Source organism: Nothobranchius furzeri, chromosome 4 (assembly GCF_043380555.1).
Source record: "Nothobranchius furzeri strain GRZ-AD chromosome 4, NfurGRZ-RIMD1, whole genome shotgun sequence".
Classification (NCBI taxonomy): Eukaryota; Metazoa; Chordata; class Actinopteri; order Cyprinodontiformes; family Nothobranchiidae; genus Nothobranchius; species Nothobranchius furzeri.
In genome coordinates, this window is record NC_091744.1 from 13,397,909 (window position 1) to 13,423,597 (window position 25,689).

The 25,689-nt window shown below is 41.4% G+C and overlaps 1 protein-coding gene across 1 annotated transcript in view; it reads right to left on the bottom strand.

The window, feature by feature from the left end:
• Positions 1-25,689, bottom strand: part of cntln (centlein, centrosomal protein) — a 127,378-nt gene that overhangs the window by 17,124 nt on the left and 84,565 nt on the right. The window contains exons 18-25 of the mRNA XM_015965167.2: positions 24,896-24,977; positions 24,324-24,589; positions 19,257-19,475; positions 17,803-17,900; positions 14,980-15,106; positions 13,003-13,140; positions 12,398-12,583; positions 3,371-3,568 (exon numbers count right to left, since the gene is read on the bottom strand). Coding sequence (XP_015820653.1) covers positions 3,371-3,568; positions 12,398-12,583; positions 13,003-13,140; positions 14,980-15,106; positions 17,803-17,900; positions 19,257-19,475; positions 24,324-24,589; positions 24,896-24,977 — 1,314 coding nt within the window. The remainder of the gene's footprint in view (positions 1-3,370; positions 3,569-12,397; positions 12,584-13,002; positions 13,141-14,979; positions 15,107-17,802; positions 17,901-19,256; positions 19,476-24,323; positions 24,590-24,895; positions 24,978-25,689) is intronic.

The window sequence follows — 25,689 nt, forward strand, 5'->3', positions numbered from 1 at the left end:
GTTAAAGCTGTTTTGGGTCATCTTTGCAAAAACACCAGCACTGATTTCCTTAATATGTTTTGAATTGAGAAAGGTTTGACTGGAAACACAGTTAAAAAGTTAGAGCTATTGTTCTGCGACTGCTGTACTCAAATCTCTCAAAAGCTAACACGGTCGGTAGAAGACGGTGTGTGTAAACCCGAGTGTGCTTGCCCACCCTTGGTAGATATATAAGAAATAACGGACCCTTCATCAAACACTAGAGTGCAAAACAAACTGGTCCAGCAATTACAGCCTAATTACATCTGGATCATTAACTCCACAACAAGTTACAGTGGGAGGCTGGAGCTGCTCAGGTCTGTGCTCTGCTGCACACTATGGAATGAATAAAGGCAAATTACAAAAAAATCCAGCATAATATTGGTGAATAGATAAGTGATGTAGGTGTTTTTCCTTCTGCACACACATTCTTTGACACTCAAAAACTATGAATCTTGTTCAATAAAAAGGCTAAATCAAACAAAGTCTCTAATGCTTTCATTTGCATTCTGAACTAAGAATAGCCAAAAATGGCTCAATAAGTTGCACAACTAGGTCCCGTCACTGTTGCTATACTGGTCAATGAATTCTTTGAAAAGATCTGTTACGTTCAGGAGCAAACTAAGACTAATGCTCAGAAGGAAAGAAAACATGTAGTGTTTGAAAAACATTTCTGAGGTAATTAACTTATTCAAAAAACATAACATCCACCAGGAATAATTAAAACTCCCAACAAGTCTTTAACCTAAGAAAATCAGTTATTTAAAACCATGTACCAGTGCCCTCAGGTGTTCAGAAGTTTGACAAATGTTGATTGTAAAGCTCTGCCTGTTTGAAGAATATTCTGCTTATGAGGACTTAAATGTGGAAAAGCACAAGTAGGGTCAACTCTGGACCTTACGTCACAGAGCAAACAGAACAACTTAGTGAGGAAATTATTCCATCTGTGGTACTTTAGACCTATTCAAGATTGTTAGGGACACTGAAAACCCAATAATCTTTCTTAGAAAATCACAAGCACTTTACAAAAGATTGTTACTTTTCTTGACTGAAGAGATATGAGAAATCCTTCCTTTTTAATGTAAAACATACACTATATCTCTGGTTCCTACCCGTTTTTTCCTTGACGACCCCCTTGCCTTTGAACAAAGCCCATTTTAGAAGAAACATCATGCCAGAAAATCAGCAAATCAGTCGTGGTTGGTATTAATAATGTCGCTATGCCGGACTTGTGAATGCTAGCACGCCTTGGTACAACAGAGGGAGGTGTCATGATCACGTGGGGAGTTACTGTCGAGGTCTTGACGGCAACTATATCGAAAATGAAAGTAAACACGGGCAGCAAGTTTAGTTTTTGTAAACAGAACCAGCGGAGATGATAAACTGGAGCGATGCAGAGCTCCATGAGCTTCTCTTCATTAGAGCTGGAGCTGAGCTCACCAGACTGCATGGGGACTGAGAGTGATAGACACATTTAGAAGTGGCTTGTCAAAAAACTTAATGAGTGTGGCTTTGATTGCAATACAATTCAAGTTATGTCCAAGATAAACGGAAGTCCGCGGCAGTGCAGGAATCGCCCCCATAATCCCTTTATTTCACCCTTGCACTATCTTTTGTAAAAACGACATGATTGGGCAACATAACCGCCACAGTCCGACCAATTATAAACAACCTAAGTGTCCCTGATGCCAGCTCAGCGTCGTGGCTGATTGGCAGAATTGTTTTCTAAAGGAGGCTCAAGATAAGCCAGGAAACTCAACTACAACTTCTTCCTGCATCCACACAGTAAAAGTAATTATCTGAAGACTATACAGACATACGGAGTTATAGGTGTTATACAGAGCTTTGATTATACTATTGGGTGTAATGTTGGGATTTTATAAAGGTAATTTTTACAAATATAATCTTGGTAACCTCTCAACCTCAGCACTGACACAATTGTGTGTGTGTGTTTGCGTGGGGGGGGACCTCAGGTAGGGTACCACTGCTCTAACTAATAAATCTAAACTGTTTTCACATAGTTTGGATAGAAGACAATAATAGTTTAAAAGAATATGCGACAAGTACCTACTCCTGTTTGGTACGCAGAGGAATTTCCTATTGATTTCCAAAGTTTCTAAAGCTCAAATTCAGTTAAGGTAGAAAACGATGATGTTTAATTAAAAACTGCATATGATGACCTAGGAAAGGAACACCACCCCATAAGATTCTCACAATGTAAGTGCATTGTTGGAATAATTAATTAATTCCCTTATTTCTACCCATAACCATCAAATTAGTTCTCAGCTCCACCTGAATTCACACAACGTAATGTAAAATTCCCCAATGATGCAATGGCTGAAAAAATAAACAAATAAAAAACTTGCGTTAAAGCGCCAATTGGCTCCAAATTATGACAAAGGACTTAATTAGTGAGAGGATACGTGTTACTCTACTCTGAGTTTTCAAGACCAATGAGAGAGACTTTTCGTCAAGAGAAACTGTTTGTGGTCGTCTACTGGGTGGAGCTGTACAGCAGAGGCTTAAAATTGGTTTCAAGTGTGAGTAAGTGCCTAGTGCGCCCTCTCTCATCTAGTGATAGATGAGAGGATGTCCCCAGGGATGTGAGGCTGATTGTAACATGGTTGCTAATTGATGACACAGTTGGGAATGATCTATGGTCGACAGAAGGCCCATCAAGTTAGAAAAGAGTTTGAAACACTTTTGCAAGTAGACAACAATCAATACCAGGAATTTCAGTCCGATGACTGTTTTCCTGAAAGGAAAAAGTTGTACTTACCCAACTTGTGCCACATAAAAAAAAGAAAAATCTGGTAAAGTTGACAAGTTTCTTCTTTGAGTCTATATTTGAGAACATTGACTTTAAACAAGGAGCCACATTTTCTCTACATTAGTTTAACATCTAAACTCTTGACATTGACTGGTGTGCAGTATATCTTCAACAAACTATGCTTATTTTTGCACGTTAATAAAAGGTCAGACCAAAGGCTAAAACACTGTTAGATACAGGTGAAGTGAACTACAGACTGACAGCTTCCATTTCTCGTTACTCTCCTCTTTAACACCAGTGTAGGGTATCTCTTAGGTCAGGGTAAGACAGCTTCTTGCCAATGATTTGGTTATAATTTACACAGAGGATACCCAAACCTATGAGTTGGTATTGATGTTGTAATGTCTTTCCCAACCCAAGATGCAATCATTTATCAAAGACTTTTAGAATGCTTCAAAATTTTATAGCACAGAAAATCTTTCACATAGTACGAATACCCTGTGGATAATCTAAACAAGATATAGAACTTCAAGTTAGTATTTGTGCAGTACGAAATGTTGACCTAGTGTCCCTCGGCCTTACCTGATCTGTTTCCATTATGTCTGTGAGATCATTCTCTGACATATTGAGGATGGAGGCAGCGATGGACTTTGCTTTGATCATGGACTTGACTGAGAGGCCAGTTTTTGCTGCCATAGAACTGGCCTGCCTCGACCTCCTCCTGCTCATCAACTGCTGCTTGACCTCTTGAACGTCTAAAAGTATTTCACTGGCTAGTGTCTGAAAAGAGAGAGGGGAGAGGGAATAAAAAGAAGAAGAGGAGGATGATGAAATGGATATAGAAAAACAAGAGGGATAGCGCTGCCTGCCAGATAAATAAATGAAATTGATCAAGCATGCACCAGAGAGGCCTAGTACATTATGGAGGAATATTGAGTTTGACACACTCAGATTCTCCTCGGTTTTGCCTCACACTCCCCTGTAGGAGTGTGGACTTGAGGGTTTGTTGCCCTGTCGATTGAAAGCTGAGGGAACACGGCTTTGATATTAAACACACCCCAAGTTTAGCTAAATTCTCTGCAGACAGAAAATCACACATCAGAGAGAGAGAGAGAGAGAGAGAGAGAGAGAGAGAGAGAGAGAGAGAGATACAGAGAGCTAATAAAAAACAGCCATTCATTTATTTATTTGCTTTCTGAATGTCTCACAGTACAACAGGGCAGCATAACACCATTAATAATTAAGCTAAGAGGGGCTGTCTCAAATAGTGCCCGAGTGGATGGCAAGCAAGAAAAAGGCAGACCCGGGAAGGCACAGTTGTCAGGCACTAAATGGGAGTATGCTCTAAATACAGACAGACAATTAAATGTTAAAACTGCCACTGTACACGAGAAAGCCAATAAAGTAACTCCCCTTTGCTTCATTTTGAGCTTATTGATCGAAGCAATAATCTTCTGCATCATTCCCTTGCAAGCCTCCTGAAAAGCTGACCTTGGGTGGATTGTCAGATGAAGAAAGGCGAGACAAAAGAAATTATGCCCCCCCAATTGAGGAATAACATGCAAAAATGTACTTTATTTTTTGTGTGTGGTGCAAATCAGAGTCTAACTGCTAGGTGGCAGCAGTTTATACCACTCTTCTTCTGAACAACAAGATCTCGTGACAAAACCGAATGTGTTTTCAATTAAGGTCAGTTGAAAAAAATACCAAATATTGTCTGATTTTTAGTATCACAATATATCATATCCTCTTTCTTGTGTTGAGACCAGTGGCGGCTGGTGATTTTATTTTATTTTTATTTTTGGTGAGGCCTGAGGATCAGGACTCTGCTTTTTGCAGATGATGTGGTCCTGCTGACTTCATCAGAACGTGATCTTCAGCTTTCGCTGGAGCGGTTCGCAGTCGAGTGTGAAGCAGCTGGGATGAGAATCAGCTCCTCTAAATCGGAGACCATGGTCTTGATTCGGAAAAAGGTAGAATGCCTTCTCCGGGTCAGGGATGAGGTCCTGCCCCAAGTGGAGGAGTTTAAGTATCTCTGGGTCTTGTTCACGAGTGAGGGAAAACTGGAGCGTGAGATCGATAGACGGATTGGTGCTGCATCTGCAGTGATGCAGGTGTTGTAAGTTGTCTGTCGTGGTGAAGAGAGAGCTGAGTCAGAAGGCGAAGCTCTCGATTTACCGGTCGATCTACGTTCCTACCCTCACCTATGGTCATGAGCTTTGGGTAGTGACCAAAAGAACGAGATCGTGGATACAAGCGGCCAAAATGAGTTTTCTCCGAAGAGTGGCTGGGCTCTCCCTTAAGAGATAGGGTGAGAAGCTCGGTCATTCGGGAGGGGCTCAGAGTAGACCCGCTGCTCCTCCACATCGAGAGGAGCCAGTTGAGGTGGCTGGGGCACCTGGTCAGGATGCCTCCTGGACGCCTCCCTGGTGAGGTTTTCCGGGCACGTCCAACCGGGAGGAGGCCTAAAGATAGACCCAGGACATGTTGGAGGGACTGTCTCTCACCTGGCCAGGGAACGCCTTGGGATTCCCTCGGAGGAGTTGGCCCAAGTGGCTGGGGAGAGGGAAGTCTGGGCCTCTCGCCTTAGGCTACTGCCCCGCGACCCGACTCCAGATAAGCAAATGAAAATGGATGGATGCGTGAGGCCCATTTATGCTGTTAGATGTTAGGTGAGTTAACTACATATCACCACTAGGGGGAGCCAAATTACCAATTTAATGATAGGACCCACATCTTTTTTACATCAACAGAAAGTCCAATGACAAAGGCTAAAAAAGCTAAATACAAATATTGAGAAAAAAAACAATAGCAACAATGCAATACAGTCCTATCCACAGAAGCAGCCATTTAAATTAAAGCCCAGACTCTTCTCTTTAGAACAATATAAGTACCATTACTCTTCCAGCAAAAGTTATCCGCTCAGAAAAATGGAGCTCTGACAATGACCAAAACTTGCTGCTACTTGCTAGCATTTTTTCACATTCATGTACAGCTAATGAAAATACTAACAACGGAACTCAATGTCAACCAATCAGTGGACTGAGTTGTTGCTCCGCCCTAACCATACCACTTCAGAAATTTCTGAATTTGGTATGACTGGCGCGGTCTGGGTAGGTGGCCTGGACTGGTTTTACAATCGAAATAGAAAAATAAGCGATCCAATCCTTCACATTCCATGCCAAAACGGTAGATGGAAATGAGCTAAAAGGCTCTCCTGTCCTTTGTATTGGAGGGGGCACCATTTATTGCAGGTCTATGGTGAATATTGCTGCTCCTGAAAGGAACAGGAAATTCATCTCAAGATGATTTGGACTGTGGTTCTTATGTTACAAGTGTGTAAGAACATTTTAAACTACACTTAAAAGCAGCACTCATAGTTCGTATGATTAGTAAAATTTTCATGTATTTTTTTTAAATATATTTTGTGATTCCTTTTATCTTCTTCCTATCTGAATGGTGGGGCGGCGCCCTAGCGTCCCCTATGGACGAGCCGCCACTGGTTGAGACATAAATTGTATCACCAGATTCCTCCAATGTACACTTCTAAATATAAGAAATATATATTATAAGCACACCACACACATTTGCACTTCTGAGAATCGTAGTGAGGATCCTCCATTTACTTTCTTTCATTTTTGTCATTCCACTATGCCTAACCCATACCCATACCCTAACCATGACCAATGCTGATCTATTCCTAACCCTAACTTTAACTAAAACTTGATTCACACCATCCCTCTTACTGGTATAGTAAGCTTCTGGTAAGCTTCTAAAAAAAGCGAGGATCAAAAAAATGTAGGGAAGTGGTCCAAATGGTCCTCAGTATGTACAAAAACACACACGCACGCACGCACGCACGCATGCATGCACACACGCACGCACACACACACACACACACACACACACACACACACACACACACACACACACACACACACACACACACACACACACACACACACACACACACACACACACACACACACACACACACACACACAGAGCTAGCTGAAATGAAATATAAAAAACAAGCATCAATGCAGGGTTATTTTAGTGAACTAAAATTGAAACATGTTGACTGACAGAGATATTAGTGTGGTCACACTATGCATGTTTTCTATTTAGGTGTTTGTTTAGAGGTAACTAACGGGAGAGATCTTGGTAAACAGCATGTAAATACACCACACAATCAGTGTTATTCTTCTCTCTACCACTCTTCTGTCTTATCCCCCACCTCAGTGAAACCTGCTGCAGGAAAAGTGTTCAAAGCAGTCGCTCTGGTCCATATTTAAATGAGCGTTGCGTCTCCCTGTCTGCGCTCCTGTTGTGATCAGCACTTTCATCACCTCCGATGGTAACTTGCACCAAAACATTCAAAATTAAAATCAAATCTGCCCTAACAACCCAAGCATTGGAAACTTAACAGGTGTTCGCCAAGAACTTGTAAAATAATTTGCAAATGCGTGCTCCGAGACACACGCTCACGCGCACACACACGCACGCACGCACGCACGCACACACACACACACACACACACACACACAACAAATATAAGCCACAAAGCTAAAGAAAAATTTTTCTTTTGTTGAATAATCCAGACACAGATACAAAGACATGGCTGCTTGGTACCTCCTCACCAGTAAAAGTGCCTCTCATGTGTAAAACATGCTGCTAATCGTTAACAAACAAGATGTTATTTTACCAGAACCATCCAGTGTGCTTTCAGCAGAGATGACCAACTAAGAGAGAATAATCCAAGTGTGTATGTGTACTGTGTGAAACAGTCACAATAGCGGGGCCACTGTTTAACAGTTCAAGACCAGTGCCTACAGCCTGGGGCGTGTGCAGGGGCCAAAAGGGTTTGCTGGCACACAATAAAAAAATTCTCAGCACACAAATATATACACACAGCACATCGAGGCACAAAGAACAAAAAAAATAAAATAAAAAGGCTCATAAAGACACAGAGATATCCACACACACACATACACACACACACACACTGACACACACAAGCAGCCCTCAGGTCCTGATCAATACATGACAAGAGTAAATCTCCTCCGGACGTCAGGCAGTCCAATCAAAGGGCTCGGTGTTCTTATAGGGGATCACAAGAGCCAGGGGGAGACAAACAATGATGTGAATCCTCAACAACACCACAATGGCCTCAATAGCTTAGGGTTATGGGAATGGAGGAGAGGAGTAACGCAGGCACGGAGTGTGTTTTCACCCAACAAGATTGTACTAGCAACACACTTTTCAGTTCAAATGAACAGATCATGCAGATTTCTCTGCTTGTGGGTTTTCCTCACTGTCGGTGTGTGCATATTGAGGCAGCACATTTACATAAAAATGAGGGACAAAAGTTTAGTTTGGTAGAAGAAATCATATTCCACAATGGCAGCGACATAAATATGAAAATTTTCTCAGTCTAAAATGAGACAGATAAAGACAGGAGATGTCCGGTAACTTTTGAAATCTCTGGCATGTGAGAACAAAAGCAAAAGTAGTTTAAAACTGCACCGTGTCCATAACCTGTCAAACACTTGATTTATTTGTGTGGATGAAAACTCTACCATTGCTATCTATCTGTAGAGCCCTTTCCTGTTTAGACAGACAGGTGTGAGCTGAACAGAAGTGATGGACAGTCCTTATCAGGCCCTGGCATGTTGTGCACGCACGCACGCACGCGCGCACACGCACACACACACAGACAGACTGACATGAGCAACTGTGAGTGATGAATCTAAACAACATAATCAGTTAAAGTTCCCATTGGCCAATCATCCTTCTGATGATGGTTACTTGTTTCATTAGAACCACTTTTTTATGAAGGTATTCACGTTTGTGGTGGCTGCAGTTTAAATAAAGTTGTGCCAAACGCCTTTAATATTTGTATTTCCTATCTTAACCAAGAACATTCAGGAGTATTTTGGAGGTAGAGATGTACCTGATAGAAATCTTCTTTAGTGATCAAAACATAAGTTTAAATTCTTCATTGACTGAAATGTCAACTGAAAGTAAAGCCAATGTTTAGAGGTTACATTCCCTGTACACACAGAAGTCTTGTGCAATGACTGGATCATTAACAAGTGATTTCACTCTTCATCTCGTCTGTCTGCAATGCTGGAGGTGGTGATTGAACCTAAAACCTCTTCTGGTCGTTAGAGTGTTGCCTTTTGGGTGATATACATACTGCTTCACTTTGAAGGACAGATCGAGCTGCGATCTGACAATCCAGTGGAGGTCCCACAAGCCACCGCTTTCCCAATATGACGACGTCTGAGTTCCTCATTTGAAGCATGAAAAGGTTAAACTGTGTTAACCCAAACGGTAAGCATTAGGGGTGTAAGGAAATATTGATACACTGAAATATCGCAATTTTTGTGTTTTGATACTGAATCAATGTTTAATAGAAAAGTATTGATTTTTTTTACTAAGAATTTACATGCAAACAACTGACTGTATTTTTATGTGGTGCAATTTAGACTCCGACTGCTAGGTGACAGCCGTTTTTACTGTATCACAAGTGATTCAGACTTCAGCGTCGAACACAATATATTTACATTGAATAGGTATGGTTCTTGAATTAAAAACTAAAATCGTATAGATTTAAAGGCGCATGATGTAAGAATGAATGAAAGTATACTTTCATTCATAATAATGTTGGCATTACATAAAGAAGTTATAAAATCAAAACATAATCTAATTTCATGCAACCGATGTACATGATTTAATTACGTAAATCCAACAGATCTTTTTTTTCAGTGTAAGACTGACATCCTGTGATCAAATGTGGGTACTGCAGTCCATTGTGAGCTGAACAGATGTCGAAATCTGTCGGCAAAGGTAAAAACAAACCCTCACCACACTGTGTACAACGAAGAACTACAGAAAACAAAAGTAAGGTGATTAGTAGATAAATACATTTCACTACAATATAAAATTGTTGGTAATTGAAAAAGTAGTGTGACGCATTACACTTACTACGGTTAAAGTGTGTCCGACATTAGAGGGAGTGTTGTTGTTCCCTTTCAGTCAAGAAACAGACAGGGAGGTGTAGCGGTGAGGATTAGCTACAGTGTTTGTTAAGTGATCAATAAGATGTGATATTCCATATAAATATGAATCTGATTGGTCTTTGAATGTTTGATTTAGATTACTCTAGGTTCTGTGTATTCAGGGAACACACACTTCATATTAATTCAGACAGAGTCAAGGATATAGTATTAAAAATGAATTTAATTCAGTTTTTCTTAAACTAAGTGATTATTCATGACAAAATATGGATGAAATGATGTTTTGTAAGCTAGGCATTTTAGCAGATCCTTGTAAGTGTCTGAGAGGGCTTGTGATGTCTGGGCTGTAAAACCAGTTTGGCCGTATGGTTTGATAAACTAGAGGTTATGCCTAAAACAATCTGACACAATCGTGCAGAGTCTACGATACCCTTTGTGTGACTGTCACTCTCCGCGGTCCGGACAAAAAGCAAGTGGTGATTTACCAGACGTCGTGGCTACAGGAATCCCAAAGAGTCGCAGTTCCCTTTGAATTCAGATTTCTAGTCTGGCCGTGAGCTGCAACCAGGGTCTGCAGGTTAGACGCTCCATGTCTGAGGTGGTGGGTGGCTCTTAAAAGAGCTGTTGTTTGGTATCACTCGCAAGCATTGCAGAGCAATGATTTGACCTTTGGGTCAAGAGAGAGGATGGTTCCAAAAGCGTGATCGCCGGTTGGCAGAACCAGGAGGCAGCTGGAGAACTGAGGAATCAGGAAGTGATTCCTGTATTTATCAACTTTTGTTTATTAAAATTTTTTAGACAAATCAGAATTTGACAAGTTTTAAAGGCGTTACCAAAGACCTCAGAGAATCACGCCTTCACTCAGATACTTAGGGGTTAATTCTTAGTGTGAAGTCTAAATGTTATTACACATTTACTTGCAGTGAATGTTGAACCATTAATTCAACAATGATTATGAGGTGTGAATATACTGAAATTAAACGATTAAATCAACAATATTAATCTGGTCATTTAAGACCTGAAATGAATCATTGCAGGAAAAATATTAATTTTAACCCATCATTGATTAATGTACACATAATTAAAACACTTTGGATTTAAACATCTTGTTCATTCAACGCATTTGATTATATCAGTCTATAAAGTTGTAAAGTCATTTATGATTATTCAGAGAGTGGAGGTCTCGTCTTCTGCCCGTTTGATTTCAGCAAAGATAAAAAAATTCAAGAGAAGGGTTTATTATGTTTTCCCTTCCTGGCAACAAGGTCGTAGAGCAGTGTGCTTACTGGTTTGGAGACCAGTACAGTTAAGATGTGTCAGGACGTGTGACGCAGTTTGTGCCTGCAAGTCAAAAGTTAACTTCTGGTCATTTTGATGAAGTACTCGGCCTTTTGGTACGCTACAGAGGACAACACTCCTCTGACCTACACATTGCTACATTGGTGCAATCGGAATCTCTTGTCTCTCAGCAGCTTATGGCTCTGGTTGCATTACCCAGAGGGTAGACCAGCTTTCCAGGGGCAGACTCCTGACAAGGGAATGAAGGCTTCACCCAGTTGTAGTATCCCAGACCTGGACAAGGTTCGGCAGAGCGGTGGTGGATCTGTTTGCCTCCCGAGCAAACACACACACTGTCCTCTGTTCTTCTCCTTGATGGATCAGACGGATCCTCCATGCCTTTCCTCCAGTGGAGCTGATTCCAGCCGTACTAGAGAGGGTGCACCCCTTCGCAGCCTAGCTCGGTGAAGAGCGGCTATCAAACTCAGAAATGGCAGTGAAGCAGGGGGCTTGTAAGTGGAGGGCAGGGCCACCACCCAGCATCACGCTTATTTGCCTTTACAGGCGTGATTAGATGCGTCTCCAGCCAGGCCACACAAGGGCGTGATGTCCCATAGTACTTTTGTTGTACCTTGATCCTCCCCTTCAGGTAATAGTGGTTGTATGCATAACCTAACGTTTTCCATCTAGCTGTTAGCTTGTATTTATAGTTCTGAAAAAGTCGTTAAAGGAAGTAAAAGGCCACAAATGACTCTTTAGTCACTTCACACATATTTCACTGTGATATCAAGTTGTTGGTAACTGAAAATGTAGCTTGAGATATTTTTAGAGCTGACTACTTGTTACAAATTCACTGCTGGCATTGTTAGCTAAACATTAGCCTCTACCCTGCTTTGCACAATATTAGAGTAATGCAAAAAGATGCCATGGCTTCTTATGGATACAAAAAAACAACCCCTGGGTCGCTCCCTGCTCTGGCTAACATACTGTTCATAAATCTGGAGCTTCTTGTCAAATTAAAAATACTGACGCAGCAGTCTTAGCTCAACACAGACTCGGGAAGCCTTGGCTTGTGGCTCACGGATTGTAAACAAAGACCCTCTTTGGCCATCTTGACAGGAAAAAAACTGACAACCCTTCAGCTGGCTGAGAAGGAAATCTGTTCCATGGTAACATCTCTTCTAACATGACAGACATTAGACTGTTTTGAGATAATTTCACTATAAAATTCTTCTTTACTGTACCTTTAAGATAAGTCTCAAGATGGGACTATGAGCAAGCTCTGGGCCTACAAGCTCTGCTATTGTACCTTGATGAAAGAGTGAAGCTGCTCCAGCTGGGAGTAGGCAAGACCAAGCTGTCTCTGAAGTCTGTCCAAAGCAAGGGAGCTCTGCTGGGTCAACCCTTCCATTTGCTTAGTGGCAGTTTGTTCCAGGGCAGCCAAAGCCTGCTCACTGGCTCCCACACGAGCCTGTAGGGAATGATTACGCTGCTCCTATGAAGGAAAACAATGGGGCAGAACGGGTCAGCTAAAAACAACCTGTTTAAAGAAAAAGGCAAATAACACATAGACTTATTAATTTATTAATAATAAACAAAAAATGCTTATTCAATGCTGCCTCCTTTCTGTCTCTGCAACCTGTTTTGCACTATACTGCACTAAATATGTTTAGAGTGGGTAAACATTCTATACAGTTCAAACAGGTAAATGCATATAAGTGAAGATTTCCAGCAGCTGTAATCAAATATGACATCAGACAGAAACAAACAGAACGTTCTTGTTGTCTGAAGGTGGCTTTGCCCAAAACAACTTGTTGGAAAGAAAATGCAATTTTCCATACACTGTTCTCTGCTGCAACACAACCGTCTACAATACTTTTCTGCTGAGAAAAAACGATACGGGTGTTTCCTAACCTTTCTCTCCAGGTCTTCTTTGAGTTTTGAACACAAGGCTTCAGACTGGCTTTTCTCTGTTGCTGCAATGTTTAACCGTCTCTTCAGAGACTCAACAAGGGCCTTTCTGTTGGTGGCCTCTTCGGATAAAGTTTTCACCTGAAACATCATACAAACAGATTATTAATTCACCTAACACATGAATGAAAAACCTGCTGATTGGCTGTGCATTTAATTAGTGCTTTAGTAATGGATGTTAAATTAATGAATAATTTTTTTTCTTGTTATTTTTCTGAACAGTTGGTATTACCACACCTGACCATGATTAAAATACAAGCACATCTGAAGGCAGAAGAGTCTTATTACACGTGACACTTTTCCCTTTAGTCACAGTTTCCTGTGACAAGACTCCCACTTATGACTGCTTTATTCCCAGTAGCACCAGTAAACAATAGGCTTGACTCCACCGTCGGAACGTCAGGGTCATTTTACGGCATGTGCGAATCTGCACTTCACCGGGCCGGTCGAACAGGCCGTTTTCCGGGCCATTTTCGGGAACTGTCGGAGAACCTCAACAGGAGTAGCTGAGCAAACCTTTGGCTAACTTGCCCTGATTGATTGTAACTCAGTAGGAAATGACATCAGCAGACGCCATCCAAAATAACCGGCATTAATAAAATTAGACGAGCTGCTTGTGAAGCAGAAAGGAAGCACAAGCAAAAAAACACAGATTACGCTGCTTTAAAATGACAGTTATTAAACTGCCGACACCAAAAGACGCAGCGGAATTTCTCCCACAAAGACATAATTCACGGAAATTTGTTGTCTTAAAGAGCACCGTAATAAGCGGCACTTCTTCTGGTCATTGAACACCAATTTTTACATCACACAGTAGCTCTCCATCCTTCAATTTAATCCTCCTGGATTAAATAGCCATACTTCAACAGAATCAAACTTTTACTGTTCTTAATGTTGCTGGGGATGCTTTTTTTGGCACTGATCAGTGATCACTTTCGGCCAAAGCAGTCGGGATTTGCTGATGTCTGTGTAAAGTCCTGAAAGGGCTGAATCTGTATGGAGACACAACAGCTGAGAGGACCTGGCAATCTAATCTCCTGGTCAAATTTCCCACTGTCAGATTACCCTGAAGTTCCGACATTGGAAACACGCCCAATGGCAAAGTGACCAGAATGTTAAGATGACTTTAAAACAAAACAGTGCTGCACATATCAGGGAAAATTATGAGACCTTTTTCTTTCTTTAGGGGATCATTCATAAGTTTAGACATGAATGACTATTATTAGGGCAAAACTACGGGTAACTTGATGCTTAGACCTAATTCAAAGTAACCCATAAGTAAACTATAAGAATATGTACCGATCTGCATTGGGTCCCAGACCTAAATTTCAGTTACAGACTTTGTTTTATTATTTTACCTTTTGATTAAACTGTTATAGTTAGGGACCAAAAACAAACGGTTACCCTAGCTTTAAAAAAGTAGGAGTTAATTTTGACCATTAAAACAACTCTAATCAGACGATTTTTAAAAATATTAATTCAAGGCCTAATTCTCATCTCTTTAGTTAATATTTAGAAGAGAAACAACCATTACTGTTATCTTTCTAGTTTTTCTAAAGAAATAATCAATATGTTGACAAACATTTTTTTATAATAACATTTATTTTTGTATTGCACCAAATTGAACCAGTATAGGACTATGATGTAAAAGTTAAAGTCCCATTAATCATCACACTGATGAAATGACATCTACACATTTGACCCACCCCTGTGGGAAGCAATGAGCTGCAGCTGTGGCTGCGCTCGGGAACTAAGTGTTGGTTTAACCCCCAATCCAACCCTTTCAAGCCGAATGTCAAGCAGGAAGGCATTGGGTCCCATTTTTTTAGATCATTGGTGTGACCCGACAGGATTTGAACCCCGATCTCCCAGTCCCAGGGCGGGCACTCTACCACTACGCCACTGAGAAGGTAAATGTACCTTCTTCTCCAACTCCTCAATCTGATCCCGATAGCTTTTCTCCATCTCCTGCAGGAACTTCACCCTTGTCTTGAAGTCCTCCACCAGCTGCCGTTTCCTGCTGATATCTCGTTCTGCGTGGCTCACCCTAAAAGCAAGATGGAAAAAATAACTTCTTACGAGGCAAGCCCGAGTGGATCGACAAAGAATTAGATATTTTTGTGTCGCTACTGCCTCAATTACAGCATCTGTCTACGTAACAGACCTAACACAGAGCCTGAAACACACACTTTTACACACACAGAGATGAGCAAAGCTGGCAGGCACCGTGTCCCTGTGCGGTGCATCAGGCATGACAGCTCATTATGACAACTAAATACACTGGCATGCTGCTTGGGTGAGTGGAGGGGTGTAAAATAGGGATGCATTCATAATTCTAACTGGCATATATTAGGACAAATGCTCTGGCAGGGAATGCCATGTTAAATGTGACTGGGGAGTCCTTTTGACAAACGGCCTTTTGAATCAGCAGTGACACAACTTGAGAGACTGTAACGGAGCATTTAAATGTTTATTATGCTCTGCTCGGCATTCGGAGTCACAGAAACGCCATCAGCAGGGATGTCTTCCCCAGAAAGGCCTATTTATAGAGGAAATTCACAGGAAAAACGCAGTTTGTTTGAGCGGTGTTCCCTTAAGAGAGAAACAATGTCTCATTCTTGGAAACTGCTGAAAAGACGCAGCATGTGTCACTTCCTATTTCAATAATCTTCTCTATTTACATGCTTAATATTCCCGAGTTCTGCGTCGAGGACTTCTTTTAAGTGGTGTTAGTATGTAAGCATGTTTTATTCTGTTTTCATAAAAGGCAGATATAAGGCATTTCTCATGGTTGTCTATACCTTCGGGAACTGGAACAAATAGAATAAAGATCATAAGGATGCTGTTAATTAAGTGGATTAGCTTCTTTTTTTTTAAATTCAAAGATTTAGTGGCTCTATTTGCTCTCTTACACACACACACACATTCACACATGGGGTTGTGTGTGCTTTAAATAAACAGATGACGCAACACTACAGCAAACGCTTTTTATGTGAGCAAATGTCCCCGTCTCTCTAGGTGGATGAACGCCGCAGGGTGGGCTGGCTAAATAAGTGTGAGCTTGTCCTATTGGAGTGACATTAAATAAATGAGAGAGGAGTCTAGCCTAGAGACTTTGGGGGTGGGGAGTGCTGCTCGCTGGTTACCCCATGGATTTGGCCATTAATGAGAAAACCCATATTGAACCTTTCAGATGACTGTCTGGTGTTGACTTAAAGACGAAGAGCAGCAATAAGAGCCCCAGCAGCTCCCTCAACCTCAATGCTAATGGCAATTAGGTAGACAACATTTATTTTAGATGTTCTTTTTCTTCAAAAAAAAAAAAAAAGAAAAGAATCAAGGATAAAAAAGAATGAGGGATACACAGAATTTCTGCTGGAGTGTGTGATCTCTATTTATGAGTGTAAGCGGAAAGAGAAGGCGAGAGCCTCAAACTACAGCCCGATCACACGCACGTTTGTTCCCTTTGTTCTGCACTTGTTGGCGATATTGTTCATCAAACATGCGTGTATTGTAATAACAACAGTCAGTAGTCTGAAGTGTGAAAGTAAGAAAAAAAAAAGGAGCGAGAGCGCACTTTTCTGTGTATGTTGTTAAGAATGAAGTGCGGCTGGATGTTTCATGTGGCTGATAGACAACAGGGCTAAAGATGAAAGAAGCAGCTTCATAAATAAGGCAGGGCCATAGTGCCGGATATTGACTGAGGACATGCCGGTGTACTTTGAAATTCATTTCGTTCTTTTTTTCCTTCCCCTTCTCTTCTTTAAGGCGAAGCAGCCTTGCTCCCCGTGTGCGAGCTGAAATGTATATTTCAGAGACGTCTAGACATGTCTTTCATTCTGAGAAGGGGTCCCTCCATGGGGGCCAATGGAATGGTGGGCCAGAAGAGACACCGAGTTACATGGATGTGTGTGTGTGTGTGCGTGTGTGCACAAGCGAGTGTGTGACAAGAGACGGAGGAGAGGCAGCGGATGTCACGCAAACAGAGCTTAGGGATGCCCGCTCTGTTGGCCTGTGATCCTCGATGCTTTGGTCACACACAAATACATATCCGCTGTGGTGGTACACATGCCCTGGATGTATTATTGAGAATGTCAGGCAGAGGACGGAGTGCAGCAGGCAGAAAACAACGAGAAGAAAGCCAAGTTGTTCTTTGTACCTTTCTTTAGGTTCAAATACCAGCTGCGGTTCAAATCTCAACAGTTTTCCTTAGTGAATTGTGCACAGCTATGCAATGGGAATATGTTATCCAGCAAAAGCTGCAATGAGTGAATCATATAACTCACTGGGCTTGTGGCCCACAGGCCAGAGTGCTGCTGTGTGGGTTTTAGTGTCATGGGCCAAAACGGTCCCTCCTGCAGCACAGAAACAATCAATATGTGGCTTTGATCAGTGCTGCTCATTAGCAACAAATATACACATCACTGAACTACATGATGAAAAAAACCCACCCACATATCTACACATATCGCTTATATATTCACTTAGTTGTTTTATTCTCTTGCTTATGAGTCCATGCATAATTTCACAAGTGATTCCTAGAGTGGGGATTTATGCAGCAGAGAGAGGGCTGCCACACGGTGGAATCAAACACAACGGATGAGAGCTGCCGCGAGAACACTCAGACAGACAGGCAGATGGAAAGACAAAAACAAAAAGAGATGTATCACAGAGCAACAAATAAAAAAAAATGGATTACACGAGGACAAGTAGGGCTAATTAAGACAAAGGTGTGGGACTAACTTGTCCTGCAGCTGGCAGAGCTTGTCCTCCCTCTCTTGGAGCTGGCCTCGCAGGGATTTGTTAGCGGCCATCTGCTTTGTGACTTCGGCGCTCGCACTCTGGGGAGAGGGCACACGGTGTGTGTGTCTATTAATGTGTGTGAGTGTGCAATGGGGGGTTGGGAAGGTTTTCACAACACAGCTGATGGCAGGTCAAGCACAGCATGCCTCCTCATTATAGTTAGAGCGGAGGGGTGGAAGGTGCTAAGAGAGGTTAAGAGGAAAACAATTTCCTTCAAAGCGGAAAAGGTAACAGGAGTAATTGGAAACAAAAAACCAACAATTTAAAGACCTTTAGTAATAAATATGTTAATGAATTTTAATTCAAAGAAAGGGAATAAAAGGTTTAGTAAAGAATGAACAAACAAAAGAAGTTCTGATTTCACTACAATTATTGAATCTAATTAAAAATCTGTATTTTATGGACGAAGATTCTTTATGCTTGCAATTTATTTTTATTACACCAACCTAGACATATAGGCGAGAATCGTACAAAATATAACAATTTTTTAACTTACTTTATAAAACACGAACAGCTCACAGTGGCATTTGCGCCTTGGTTTAGAGAGCCTCTGTCTCTCGTGGAAAACACATGAACACGAGCTTCTGACAATGTGCCCCCCCCCCCCCCCCCCCACACACACACACACACACACAGAGCCTCTCTCTTAAGGTGTCACCCGCCATGACTTCCTCAGACGGGTGTAATGGCAGCAGCAATCTGCTCGGTGACACTGATGAGCTAGCTGCTGAGAGGGTGATAACGCAGCGGTGCCACTCGCTCCCCATTCCCCGTGATGTACGCCACATCACCACTGTTACTCTCCATTTTTCTTTTTTTTTTCATCAGGCACTCCAAAATAAGATCAACTGATAGGAGCCGATAATTCATGATGATCTCAGATGCCGTTTCAGGTGAAAACTGAAACGCTCAAGAATGAAGTTTTAGTTAATTAGCCTTTAGTGATTTTTGGAAAACCTTGATAGTTTCTTTTTTTTCCAGATTTCAAAAGCAATAAAATATTCTATTAAATGCTCGACTGCTTTAGTAATGGATAATTCATCATATTTTTTAAATGGTTTTTGTTTCATTACATTAATTTCTGCATTTCTGTACGGTGGTGTATACAGCTGGGAAAAATGTAATAAATATTTACTACAAAAAACAAATTTAAACTAATAAATAAAATGTGTTTTTCATTTGCACTATGTACGCAGACTAATTTTTTCCTGGTATAGGTGCAATGTTTTCAGAATTCCTGTTTTCCAAGGTGTAATCCACTCAGGCTTCACAGTGCACAAAATTGGGAATGAGCACATTATTTAATACTTTTATCCTATTAAGAGATTTGTGTCAAAAGTCATGCACAAAAAGGCGGAGTATTAGACCAGTTGATTAACTCTATAACCACTGACCTTAAGTTTGGCTTGAAGTTGTCTGACCTCAGTCTCCAGGGCCTGGGGGGCAGGGTTAGCTGGGGCAGACTCGGTTCTGCCCTGGCAGGAACATTCAGTGTTTACCAGCACACTTGTTGGGGCACTTTGCGGAGGGAAGGTAATCTTCTTCCACTGTTCAAGCTCCATCTCCAAAACCTTTTTCTGTTGCTCGACACCAGCCAGGTCAGAGGTCAGCTTCTGCAGAATTACCCACAGACAGGGTTGGTCAGTTGGGCCACTGGTGATGATAACAACAAGCTAAAGTTTCCACGACTCCTAACAAAGTTTGGAGATATATATTATTGTTATGTGAGAGCAGATTTAATAGAAGCACAGACAACATTAATGATTCTCATCTTAAGTGAGAGAAAAGGTACTTGATGTCAGTTATGATGACGCGCTTTACCATGTATGTCAGGACTCACATGTTTGTGTAAAAACAGAACTGTACACAAACAATAATGTATCGGAATGAGCAAACGTTTTCATCCCAACTGTACAAGTAAGCATGAGGGGGGAAAAAAGGAATGCATTTCAAAAAATGTTCAATTAAGTGACTTAGTTTACTTTTAAAAGGAAATAAATAAAAATATAAAGTGTAAAATGTGCAAAAAATTGAAGAGTTAAAAAAAAAGAATGATGTAAGGAAGATATCAAACTGAGAGAATTTAAAAGATTTCTAAATTGATACATCTGTTCGTAAATCAGGGTGTAAATTAGCTGCAAACATGAAGTGAGCTGTTGCCATTCATTTACAAAGACTTACAGCAAGACTAAAGAGTTTTAAACACTTTAAGCTATTGCTGTCAGACTGGTTTCAGTGGTTCTTGAGGTAGAAACTTTACCCCCAGCATCGTGTAGCCCTCTGCTGACCAGAAACTGCACTTAAGAGTTTGGTGGTTCGGGTAGGAACAGTAGTGGGAGGTCTCTACTTATTTTACCGCCGTTAGCGGTTTACTGTGTCGGTGGCTCATATAAAGGCTAGCAGTTAGCTTTTTCAATTTGCCGACCATCAATACAAAGCACAAGAAGAATTTTCCTTTTTTGTTGACATCACGGCAGAGACTGGCACTAAAAGTAAGAGAGTCATCTCTTTGGAAATGAAGCTAAGGCTAAACCAGGCTGAACATCAGTAGGGCCTACACTCGTTTGAGGGAGTGAAAAATACAATAAAAATGTAAAAAAGAAATACAAGGAAATTACATGAAACAAGAAAAAATTAAGGGTTGTGTGCAAGTGTGATATTGCAGAAAATCATTGTACACTAATATAAATGAGCCATGTCAACTAAAATGTATTATTAACTTTATTCAGACAATATAAACATTGAGGTAGTTCACTTGTACATAATTTCATTTTTTGTCATTACATATGTTGTATAAGGGTGAAATAAATTTGATTTATTTTGTCTTTGAAAAGTTTGCTTTCTAATTTTTTCCATTGTAACACTTTCTATTGCTTGAGTTTTAAAAATAAAGCTAAAAGAAATCAAGATAGACAACTTTAATCACGAGTGTGGTGGGTAATTAGAAAAAGCTTATCTCCTACGTAACAGAAAACAATGCAGTGGATTAGAGTCACATCAGTGCAACTTTGGCTCAATATTACAACAATTACCTGATATAGTTTCATGTCAAACATCAGAAATGCTTAATGGCACAAACAGGAGACATAATACATGGAAATATTTCTGCACATAAAAACTAATGCAGGAGAACACACCGAGTCAGAACACACACATCCAAGTGAAACCACAGATTCCCAGGGGTTTGCTCTGTGCTCTGCATACATGGAGGTTATTGATATCTGGTTGCTGGCTGACACCTTTTAATAGAATCCCTCTTGTTTTAGGTTTCCTCTGCTCTGCTGAAGACACACACGCCGCGTCCCCTGGGAGGGTGGGGGAGATGGAAGGAGGAGTAGGGAATGAAAGTGGGGCTATGGCCTCAGTGGCAGCAGTGTGTGAATTAAGAGAGGCATTGATGCCACTTCCTGTAAGACAAGCTTTGATTTCACAGCCATTTTCAGCTCTGGTGAGAGATGACACTGACATGGACTGATATACTGGTAGTCCCATTAGGAACGGAAAAAGGACACCTGTCTCTGTCTTTTGTTTGTTTTCTGGACTGAAATGTCAGTAATTCATCAGGATATATAAGGAAATACAAGCATACAGAAACACAACAAATGCTTGTAAATAAAGAAACTAATTAAAAATTACAGAAATGTCTTCTAATATAAAGCATCTACCTCGTTGTTGTAAATGGCTAATTGCTCAGACGGCCTAGACACCTGCATTCATACATGTTCACCAGGCTCACTCTAAAGCTGTGTAGAAGCACATTGTCTCTGATTCACAGCAGACCAAGGAAATACTTCTCACAGTTATATGAAATATTTAAAAAGATGAGACAATTGCACTCGGGACTGCGGTAGGGACAAATGCTCACAGAGAAAGTCATTTCTCAGTTTTAATGTAAATATTGACATCAGTCATCTTTATCAGAATTTAGGACACCTGAGCTGTCGATCAAGGAAATCATAAACACACACGGACAGAGAAGAAACAGCTCCCTGTGATTCTGAGTGATTACATCATGATTGATTGATTGATTGATACATCCAACACTATCACAAGGATGGCTAAGAGAAGCTAAGACAGTAATGCTAACTTTAAAGCATTAGTGGTTCTAGGGGTGGGGCCGCAGGGGCATTGGCCCCAGCTGAAATCTAATTGCCCCCCTGAAGTGCCACTGTCCTGTCACTCATCTGTCCTTAGCACAAAGATCAAATTATAGGTTGATGCAAATCCATGTCCAAACACTAGTGGCGTTAATGAGCCAAACAGGTGTTTCCTGTGAATCTTGTGCATGGATGTTAACATATACTACTTGGCCCCACTATAAATGTTGTGGCCCATTGATGGACCTGCACTCAGAAAACTCCTAGATCCACCACTGCTTTAAAGCTCTTTTAGAGTTTAGTTTGTAGTTCTGGGCTGTAGGAAAAAAACAAGAATTAGATCCACCATATTAAATAAAGTTAAAGTCCCATTAGTTATCACACACTGGTGAAATTACATCTCCGCATTTGACCCATCCCTGTGAGGAGCGGTGAGCAGCAGCTGTGCCTGCGCTCGGGAACTTTGGTGGTTTGTTGGTTGACTCAATGACTCAAACAGATTTAATTACTGAGTTTAACATCAATAAAACAAATTCCTGATTAACACTGTGTCTCATCTGCAGCCTGATCTGATATCTGAGACCGAGGAGCAACATTTTTAGTTATCTTTACTAATTTCAGCAAAATTGTTTAAGACTCCAAGTAAAACTCAGAATCAAGTTTATGAACACATTTTTAGATAACCAAACGCTGCATGTGTCTAACTGTCTATGTTTACCTGTGGCATCCATATCCAAAACTAAGTATTTCTTTCCTAAAACGGAATTAATCTGAGTATAGATAAAAAAAACTAAATGCAAAGGTTGATTACATACATAAAACTGGACTTCATGCAGTAACAAACTCATACCAACATATTCACAGAACAAAGCTGTTTTAGTGACACCTTTGGAGAAGAAATGAAAGGAAAAAATGCGAATTCTGTAATAATATGGAACATTGTTCAAACTGAACATAATAGATATCAAAAAAGCAAATATAATTGTACACAGTTGTGTAATGGTGTACATTTTCTGAGTCAAATGTTTTGTTTACTGCTGACCACAGAACTGAGGAGAGCAGATTAACTAAAATAAGTGTTTATTACAGTTATTCACATACTTAAATCCAAAAAGGAAAGGCATACGACAGAGTTAATGAAGGAGAGGTGAGGAAGGAAGCAAAAGGGAAAGGACAGAATGGCTGAAGGATCAGGAGACAGCGATACACAAACAAGTCTCTGGGAAACTGCCATGCTACCTATCACATGATGGCCCCTGCGGAGGCAGTCCTAAGCCAATTACAGGAAGAGTTTTAGTTAGAGAGGCGGCAAGGACCGGCTGGAACCAGTCCAAAGTCTATCACCTCTTGCCCTTTCCAGAGAGGGCAACGAGACCTAGCTTTGACCAGTCAGTCGGCTCCAACTTTCTCTGGTGGAGTGGCATTAATACTGCAGGAGGGAAGAGGAAACAAACAGGAAGACAGCAATTCCCTCTCTGTCCACTCATTCACTCAACAGTGCGAGTATGTGTGTGTGTGTGTGTGTGTGTGTGTGTGTGTGTGTCCAGGTGTGCATTTGCAGGTGCCTTTGCGCTGCATCCAAGTCTAAGGTCTTGTTGGGTTTCAGCAATCAGACACCTGACGGGGGCAGACAGGCCACTTCCTGGGTGGCATTTTGAATGATGCACTCTTGACTCGTGTGAACGAATTTACGCAGAACACCGTTTCTGTAGCATTTTCAATAGTGAATATAAAGACAAAACATACACCTAATTATACGTTCAGCTGCTGCTGAAATCACCAAAAGAAGTCTCCTACGTATAAAAATTAATGATTATTTGTCAAAATGCTGGCGCGTGTGTGTGTGTGTGTGTGGGTTCACATATGCTTATGTTTACAGGGAGGCACTGACAAGAAAAAAAAGTGATTTTATGACAAATCTTTCTTATATTTTATTTATACTGTAGAAGTCTTAGGGTAGGCCGAGTGTAGACACTAAATAACTAAATAGGTGTGTGGCATGGGACTCGGTAAGGAAACAGTCACCTTGTACATGTCTGTGAGAGCAAGTGCAGACACTGGAGGAATGCAACTGGTGGTGACATGTATTGTTGTGGACAACTGGCTTGCAGAAACTAACCGCAGGAGGAAACAAAGACAGAGTCATAGAGAGACGAGTAAGACATTTGTTTTCTTCGCCTCTGGTCTGTGGTTCTTACCCGCACAGATAAGGGCAGGCCTGTCAGCATGCTCATTTAACATGATCAGGGGAAGCTGCTGCACTCACGGCATTAAGAAAACCACAAAAAGTTGGAAAAAAAGAGGAAATGTACTTTTTAGAACAGGATTTTTCTCTTAAGTCGGTTTCATTTTCCTGCCAGTTACCTGTGTGAGCTGCTTGCTGCTGCTGAGCTGCTGAGCGAGTGCGCTGAGCTGTGCTGTGAGCGCCTCGTTGGCCCTTTGCAGCTCCTTAGCTGAGAGCTGGGTGTCTTTCCTGGCACTTCGCTGGATGTCAACGCGACGCTGTAGAGACTCAACACGCTGCTGCAGAGAGGAGGAGCAGCGCTGGGTCTTCGTCAACATCCACTTCCTCCTCCGCCTCCTCCTCTCCCCTCTTGTACCTCTCTCCCAGAGCTCATGCTGTTTATAATCTAACAGGAGGAAGAACATGCAGCTGCCTCTGAGTTGACACGTGCAGAAAAAGCCTCAAAATCCCCACATAGGAGCTCCAGCTGGGAGTTAAGAGGCGTATGTGAAAACTGTGATAAATTTAACCAGAAGGATTAACATTTCTCATTAATAACCAATTCAGGAGCTGAGAAGGAAACACTAACCTTCTCAGATACTTGTTTCTGATCAACAGCATGTAAATACTCTGTTCTATCTGCTTCAATTAACAGCTGACTTGATTTTTGTAGTCTAGCATGAGTTCAAAAAAGAAGGAAAACTTGTACTACCTTGGGTCAGAGTACTGGGTTGGCTTTTCTTTGATCCTGCTGCTGGTTCTTCTGTGTTTGCGTGCAGTGAACACCTGTAGGACTAGAAGAACACAAAGACAGGGAGTAAATTATGAAAAATAAAAGCTGTTTAATATAACGCAGCAGTTGACATGTTGTGCTTTGAGAGACAGAGTTGGCAGCGACACTATGATCACTGGCTGTGCTCAGCTTAATCCAACAAGACAAATCACTTTGTGCTTAAATAATTCACCTGAGCGTGTTCAACCAGCTCCAACGTGGCTGACTCTCAGTCTGGATATTATTCCTGACAGATGCTTGCAAATGACGCCTTTGTTCAATCACTGTCTGAGAACCCGGATTCACTCCCACGGTGTGATGACTGCGAGTGTGTTAGTCATTTGCACGCGCAAGTGTGTATATGACAACTCCCAAACGCAGCGCTGTTTGTAATAACATCAAAGAAGGGCACCCCCACTGACACCACAACCCTCCTTCCTCTGAGCTCTTTGTTTGGCGGTCAGGTAAGATCTGATCAGAGCTGGGTTTGATCACGGAGGCCGAGGGAAGATAAGACCTTTGGTTTGTGACACGTTGTGAGGGACTTGGGCCGTCACAGCGATGAGCCTGGGAGGAGCTGCTGGGCATACTGAGCAGGGGGATCTGAGGGAACAGGTTCCAACAGCTCCCAGTTTACACATGCAACAACTCCTTATTCCTATCTAGTTTCTACCTCTCTCTCTCCTCTTTGCAAATAAAGACAGGAAAGCATATTGGTCATGTTCTTTATTCAG